This window comes from Aythya marila, assembly GCF_965140915.1.
Source record: "Aythya marila genome assembly, chromosome: 26".
NCBI classification, from domain to species: Eukaryota; Metazoa; Chordata; class Aves; order Anseriformes; family Anatidae; genus Aythya; species Aythya marila.
Genome location: NC_139067.1, coordinates 99,848 through 108,180, shown reverse-complemented (window position 1 = coordinate 108,180; position 8,333 = coordinate 99,848). Strand labels below are relative to the sequence as shown.

Below are 8,333 nucleotides of genomic sequence, written 5' to 3'. Positions count from 1 at the left end.
GCGCTCGCCCGGTGCTGCGGGTGCTCCTCGCAGAGGGCGAGCTCGAGCTGGAGCAGCTCGCTGAGGTTTTCCCACGTTCTCCTTCCTGTATCGCTCTTCCCAGGGGAAGCTGAGCGCCACCACGGGGAGCTCGGCCGCCGCGCGCCTGGGCTCCAAAGACCCCGTCCCTTCCAGCCCCAAAGGTGAAAATCAGCCCCGGGGGCTGGTGCCAGAGCGGAGCGCTCACGGGGAAGAAAGAACCCACATGCACAACAGACATCCAAAATGGCTCAACATAATTTATTTTTTATGTTAAAATGTACAGAGTTCTTTTGAAAGTACTTGCTAGAAAGGGGAAAAAAAAGTGATATTACATACAAGTAGAGGAAGGGAGACCATCCAGCCAGGAGCGTATGACATGGAGAATTACAAAGGCATCTAGGCACCCCCTTCCCCTTAGCTTACAAGTCACCATGAACAAAGTACAAAGAGGTTACAAAACAGGAAAAGCAAATATAAACAGACAGGAATAGACTCAGCTTCATTTGTACATGCGGCTTTTAGAGGCATCTGGAGCTCCTATTCACACACTCTAGAGATCTCTTTAAAGAGAATTTTTATCTTTCTTAAAATAGTTTTTAATATTCTACAACAAAGATAAAAAATTTTAAAGATGGAATGAAATGAAAAAGCTCTTATTTTAAAAGGCATCAAAGTCACTAACAGTGAGATTTTTTTTAATTTCTTTTAGAAGATTACCCAAGTTATCTTGCTAAAAATACATATTTTATTTTATTTTTAAACAGAAGTGAAAAATGGTAGGTACCAATATTACTGCGTTGGATAATTTCTTTTTATATATAGAAAAGAACATTTTTTCTACAATAGTTCTACAGTCACAAAGGCTTGTGGAAAAGGGAGCTGCCCAATTGATTTAAAAAAAAATAAAAAAAAATAAAACATAAAACCAAAAAAAAAAAATACAAAACCAAACCAAACATAACAGCAAACAAACTAAACTCACGGCCCTCATTTCAACAGCTTCTCCTCCTGCTGCAGACCCGTGCCTGCCCCACTACCCCCAACAGTCAGGAAGCAGTGACACAGCTACGATCTAGGAAGGAGAGGGCAGCACAGTGCGCTTTCTACATGGGATATTTGGAACTGGAATAGTATATACAGAGAAATGGGGTCCTACACAGCCTTGTACATGCTCAAAACTAAACAGAAATAAGAAGTGGAAGTCCTTTGAATTCTGCCTTTTATGGTTAGCAGTTATTGGAGGAAAAGTCCATTTTAGTGCATCTGAAGAAACCCAACTTTTAGATTCTTTTGGTTTTAAAACAAAAGAAATTAGTCTTAATGTGTCTGCATTTCTACTTCATATACAATTAAAAAACAACAAAACTACCTTAAAGGGTATCCCTTTTTGTATTGGGTGACACGCCAGCAACTGCTGTCTCTATCACAGAGCAGTGTAGCCAGAAAAGAATGCAAATGGGATTATGCAGTAATAAACAGCAAAATCCTGCCACCTGCATCCTACTGTGGTGTTTGGGCTGTTTCACTCCTGCAGAACAGGCAATTCCCCTCATTTCCCACACTAGATCAAAAGTGTGGCTATTCAGATGAAACGGCCTCAAACATAGCAGAAGAATCAAGGAAGTGTTTGATGTCACCAACTCCCCCCAAGAGCGGCACATTCAGCTACTTCCTACACCACACCAGGAATGGAATAGTGACAAGGACACCATAGGGTTCTCATCAAGCCACCTAAAACATACACTTTGTCTTCCAAGATTACCTAAGAAAAAAGGTTAAGAGGCAGACCACTGGAAACAGCTGCTTTTGAGCTCAGCCTACTCAAAGGCTCAGAACCAAGACCCTCAGCATTTCGAAGTACATACTAAAGCAGAGTTTGGGATCCGAGTTATGGCTGACATGCAGTTCACCTGAAGAGCCTGCAACCGTATTTTGTCCTAGCAGCCCAATAACCATGCTATCCTCCTCATGACTGCACGAGGGTTATTAACAGCTCTCTCAAGATGCTCCCAGTAGTTCAGTGACAGAACATTTGTGCAGGCGCACACGTGCATGTCTGCGTGGTGAACAGGATCTGTTTGAAGTTACATTATATTTTCAGAATGAAACATACAATTTCAATGAACTCATCTACAAAAACACCGATGTGAATAGTTTGTTTACATGTAAATCCAAATTTTACTGAAGGGGAAGGAGTCAGGGAAAGTTAAAGATTAACATTTTTTCCTGACTTGCAGAAATGAAGAGCTTCATTTATCCTGTGTCCCTTTCCACGTCTCCCAGTAAGTGCCTCCTGCTAGAAGTAGGAAACTTCAAGTGGGGTTTGGAGGGAAACACTGTTACTCTTTGAGATGTCAGACATTTTACATTACTGCAGCACTAAAAACTGCATACAAAGGGGCACAAGAAAGGGAGAAGGACATACATTTGAAAAAAATTTAGAAAGATGATTTAACTGTTACACATATTCTGTCCACATGGTCAGCAAAGTAAGGCTCTTTTTAAATTATGAAAAGATTTTGTGCATGTTTTCCCTCTAAAAAATATCTGTAAATGATTTTAGCTGTAAAATGTTTCAGGATTGTGAAGAAAACACTACCCCCCAGAACAAAAACAAAAAGCAACAACAAAAAAACACCAGGCTTCCTAAAAATAAAATAAACCAAAGAAAATCCCTCTAAATCTACAGCAATATTTTAACTGGAAAAAGGTCCATTTTCTCTGGTTCGTCAGTATAAAAGGTTCCTTTATTTATATATATTTAAGTTTTTAGGATGCAAGTTCATCTTGCTCATCTTCTCATGTATGGTCCATTGAGAGACTGCTTGGGCACCCCTGCAGCATTCATGTAGCTGTGATGGGAGGGGCCAGTGTACATCATGTTCCCATGAGGATTTGGCTGCATAGGCTGCTGGGTATAGGCCTGGCTCCCCATCATTCCCATCTGCATCTGCATAGGATACTGTGCTGTCTGGTTCATGTAGGCAGGGTTACTATGGTAACTGCTGTTCATCATGGGCTGTGTCATCCTGTAGCTGTTCATGGCGTTCAGGGTGTTCATATTCATGGAGTTAACATTATACGGGGTGGTTGGCATGAGGTTGACCCCCATGTTCATACCCCGCTGAACAGCCAACGTACGAGGGCCGGCCTGCATGGCGACTGCGGGTGGGCTGCGGCCGTAGAGCTGCTGCTGGTGTGCACTCGCAGAAGGCAGCGGCGCTGATTTAGAGCGGATGGAAATGTGCCCCTTGACCGGCATCTGCCCCTGCAACCTCTGCGTGTGTGGAATGCCAATATTGGTAGCAGACATGTTACACTGAAGCAGAGGTGACGTGAGGTTCATGGTGGTAGACGCCAAGTTCGGTGGGGGTGTCATGGTGGCTTGTGCTTGTGGTGTGCCTGCTAATGGGTGAGAGGGAGCGAGCTGAGCCAGTCCTGTGTTGGACAGAGAAACACTGGTTGCATAGGAAGTCACAGCAGGAGAATGGCTATAAGGCATGGCATGAGGGTCCATAATGGTGTTCGTCAGCTGCTGCAACTTGGCTAAACTGAACGTGGCTGATGGTTGTGAATAGCTCCCGGCCCCAAAATCCCCTGGAATCCTCTCATAGATGCTTATGTTACCAGTGCTTCCTGATTCAGGTATTTCCATGATCATAGGTGCTGGGGTGAAGCTGTTGTTCATGCTGCACTGAGACAGCGGAGGTTGCTGCTGGGGTGGAGGCGGGGGCTGTGGCTGCTGTGACTGAGGCTGCTGCTGTTGTGGCTGCGGTGCTGGTTGCTGGTTACTTGGAGGCCTTTCTACGACACAGCTCTGAGGTGACTTGATATTGCAGTTAGCTGCAGGCTGGACAGTGCTTTGCTGCATCATGCTGCAACTGCTGCCAATGTTTGCCATTTGCTGAGTGACAACACAACTATTCTGAGTGAGGCTGCTAGAAGAGGACAGTCCCCCATAGGAACAGCTGCTCTGGGAAGAGTTATTTCCACAAATGCTGCCTCCCATAGTAGAGTCATAGCTGCTTGGGTTTTCATAATTTTCTGTAGTGCTCTCAATGCTGCCAAGGTCACTGAAGCCACTATCCACCACCTGCTGAGAGTGGTCCGATACTGAAGGCACATCCATCATGGGGCTGGTCTCCATGTTCTGCATAGAGGGTGCGGACAGGGATCCTTGTTCAGGGCTTATCTGGGTGTAGCTGCTCTCCAGAGCAGGCACATTTGGGCTGCTGACAGAACGTACAGACTGGCTGGGGTGGGACTGAACAGAGGATATTGGACTGTTGTGTTCTGAGGCCTGGCAATCTTCAACCATTGATATCTGAGGATCCTCCTCAGTCTGGGTATAACTCTGCAGAGTCTGACAAGCTGCAAGAGTTTCTTCACAGTCCTGGTAAGCTACATCATGCTCATTGCTCTCCTCCTGTGTCAAGGACTGGACTGCTTGAACAGTTTCAAGATCTAGTTCGCTATGAGGAATCTCTTCCTCTTCCTTTAATTCAATTAATCCTTCTTTGTTACTTTGCTCTTCTTCGTGATCATCCTCAGACCCAGGGACATGCTCTGAGCCCACTGATGTTTCATTGGAAGCCTGCTCTTCCTCAGAATCTGCCTCTGCTTCATCTTTTCCTTTTGCATCTTCTCTACTGTTTTGCATGTCTGTTTCTAAAAAACATTCCTGCACATCAGGCTCCTCCTTCACGCCTTCTCTGGCAGGCTGTTCCTCCAATTCTTTTTTCTTCATAGACTCTAGATGACCATCATCTTCATCATCAGCATCATGGTCTTCATTTTGATTTGTCACAACTGCAATTTCATCTTCTTCTTCATGGTCATGCTCAGGTTCATCTAGTTCTTGCTGCTCTTCTTCTGATTGCCTTTGCTCTTCTAATACCCTTGGCTTCTCCTCTACCTCCTCTTCTATCTCAGGCTCTTTAACTTCTGGCACTGGACTGCTGCTGCTGTCCACAGGAGAAACTGCTCTTACTTCACTGCTGGCTGTATCTTCCTCTTCTCCCTCTCCTACCTCTTCTGCTTCCATATTCACATCTTCCTCTTTCCTTTCCTCAGTTAGAGGTAGCTCTTCTTTCTGCTCAACACCTTCCTCTTCATCTGAAATTTTGGGCTTACGCCCTGGTTTTGAATTACCTACCACTGCATCAGCTCCCTCACCCTGAACTGACGATGGCACTTTTTCCCGGTTCAGTTTAAAACCCGGTTTTCGACCAGGTCTCTTCTTCCAGTGGATTGGTTTTCGGCTCTTGCCTTTTGGCCATCCCTTCTTCTTTTTCATGGGTGTAGAAGTATCTGGTTCAAGTGAACAATCCTTTGCTTCACATTTTCTCAGCATAGATAATGGTTTCAAAGTTGGGGTACCTGAAAACACAAATGGAAAGACACTGTTCAAACATTTTGTTTTACCCGAGCATTCACAGAAGCTTTCCCAAGTATTCCATTATGATTATCAACTTCATACATCAATAATAGCGTAGTGATTTATTGTGAAGGGAGCAAGAAGGATCAAAGTTTACTCATCAGCAGTCACACAGAACATTACATTTTCAAAGAACACTGATGATTTCAAGATTTTGCATGGTCAAAGCTCTGAACCTTCAATATATAAATCAATGAAGCACTAGTCTATATAATAAAATCCTGGACAGACTCACCACCCTTTAAAGATTTTATTTATACAATATGCTTACAAATTAAAATGTTCCAGTGTAGCACTGGATGTTACAATAACACTGTATTTCCATTTAGATCTGTATTTTGTGCCTCTGCTGAAGAAAGTATTTCTGCTTTGTCATGGCTTACGTTTTTGAATGTCCATGATGTCAACAGAAATATACAGGTGACTGAATTTGCCTGGATTTTTTTTTTTTTTTTTTTTTTTATCCTGAGAAAACAATTAAGGAAGCTGAATTTCACTCTCATCTGACTTTCATTTGATGAAGCAATTTCTGCATTTCAGTGGCTTTCTAAATATGAAAATAGGTTCACGGCCTATACTGCCAGAAACAAACGCTGACATAATCTACTGAGAACTTACTGAATACTATAAGGCTTTCCCTGAAGCAATTCTGTCTTCAACTTGTCAATTAGGATAGCCAGTGACATTTCACACAACTGTTGATAAACAATTGCATTGACACTAGTTGATACTCATGCTTTATCATCTGAATTTCTGTCTTCAGACACCGGATTTTCTTAATCTGCTTTTGTGTCAGTTTTTCTTTTATCTGCTGGGCAGATAATTCCTCTTACCACACAATAGTCCTTACATAAGTAAATATAAGTAATAATATTTTGCCTCTGCTTATAATCTAAGGTGACAGAATTATTTTAATCTGTCATTAGAGAAAATTTGTTTCAGTGCCTTAATCAGCCCATGACTATTCTTCAAAGTTTTTCAGTTCATCAATACTCTTATCAAGTGCAAATAACTTAGTAAAGACAGTTGTAGTAGTTTCACTAAAGCTAAATAAAGAGTTGACAGGGTGTCTCTGCTCCACTTGAGGTTTCCCTTGTTCATATATTTAACGATTATAGGAATCTCTTTGACTGATTTAGAAAACCATGCTCATCTTGTTACTGACAAGACCTTCAAATACCTGTGAGACTATCCCAGTGAAATGCACTTCAGTTCATTTACCAAATCCCCTCTTTTCCTGTCACCTGCTTTTTTTTTTTTTTTTTTTTTTAAATATTTGCCCCAAAATAGCAGTAAAGACAAACAAGATTCACAACAATCTCCCTTGCACCCTACTGATAAAAAAGCAGCTTAATTATTCCCTGCTTGCAGTTTATTTGATATGTACTAGCTTGATTTTGTAACATTTCAGCTTAAGCAAATGGTTTTGTCACATACCTCACAAAACACTAGTGGGTAACATCAATTACCCTTATTAGCTGAGCTGTAGGCTTGTGAAATATATCATGTTCTCTAACAAAATACATTTTTCACATTCCACTGTTCGTTTGTATTGAGCAAATAACCATTCCTGGACTTTCTACTGAGTCATAAGCCATGCATCCTACTATTTAAATCAGGATGAAAGTCATGCTGACAGGCCTGTAATTATCCTTGTCATCCCACTATATGGATGCAAGATAATTTTCCTCCCAAATTCACAGTAGACTTATTTACATTTCTGCCCTTTCATCCATCTTAAAAGCTGATTTACAGAATACCCTGAGTTGGAAGGGTCCCAACAAGGATCATCAAGTCCAAGTCAATTCCATACTATACGTTCCATGCTAAACGTTCCCCAAGAAGAGCTGCTGTATATCTAGTTATGCAAAGAATTCAACAAAAGCAAAACTAAATAATGTATTCTTAGTAGCCCACAAGTGCTTAAGAATTGATCATAGGTCAACTGAATTACTCTTGCCCTTACCTCAACTTCGTGAAATAATTTTGAACAGTGTTCTGTGTCTTCAGAAGCTACTCAACCCTCTTACAAACAACTTCACACACAGTAAGTCACTTAAAAAAAAAAAAAAAGCCTTAAAGGGTTTATTCATTTTCTATTGAAATGTTATTTATTTGAAGTTAGAAATCCACCAAAAACTCCATGCAACTAATTCTGTCAGGCATTTATTCTGAATGCCCCTGACCAGAAACATCCTGGAAAAATTCTGAGTATTAAAAATTAACTTAAAATAAATACTGATTTCAAAATTCAACAACTCCTTTAAGTCATCCATAAAATAGATGTGGAGTGTGAATAGAGGAAAGAAAGGATCAACCACAGACAGCATATATTTAGGCAGGAAGAAAATGCTACTTTCATGGTATTTGTTAAAGCATTAATATTTAGGGTCTTAAAAAAATTAAATTAACCTGCTTAAAAAACAAACAACAAAACCAAAAAACTATTTCTCTTCCCCTTCCCTTACGTTTTCTATCTACTACTTAAGATTAGTTTTTACCATCTCTTACCTAAAGATACTGTGCTTTCACCTGTACTGTCATGGATTTAATATCTTAAGATTTTTATGTATTTATTCTTTATGATGGTAGGCTCCCCTTAGAGTAATATAATATTAAACGTGTCTGGTTCTGGTCTCCTCCATACAAGAAAGATATGGAGGCACCAGAAAGAGTCCAGCAAGAGGCCACTAAGATTGCTAAGAGACTAGAGCATCTCTCCTATAAGGAAAGGCTGAGAGAGCTAGGACTAGAGAAGGCTCAGAAGGATCTTAACAATCCATGCAAATACCTGAAGATGGACATAAAGAAGATGGTGGCACACTTTCCAGCGGTGCCCAGTGACAGGACAAGAGGCAACAGGCACAAACTGAAA

The 8,333-nt window shown here is 41.3% G+C and overlaps 1 protein-coding gene across 2 annotated transcripts in view; it reads right to left on the bottom strand.

Moving 5' to 3' along the window:
- Positions 1–258: 258 nt before the first annotated feature.
- KAT6A (lysine acetyltransferase 6A) overlaps positions 259–8,333 on the bottom strand; it is a 41,838-nt gene continuing 33,763 nt past the window's right edge. For both annotated transcript variants that reach the window (XM_082779545.1, XM_082779546.1), the window contains exon 18: positions 259–5,400. In XM_082779545.1, the coding sequence (XP_082635671.1) occupies positions 2,813–5,400 (2,588 nt within the window). In that variant the 3' untranslated portion in view covers positions 259–2,812. The remainder of the gene's footprint in view (positions 5,401–8,333) is intronic.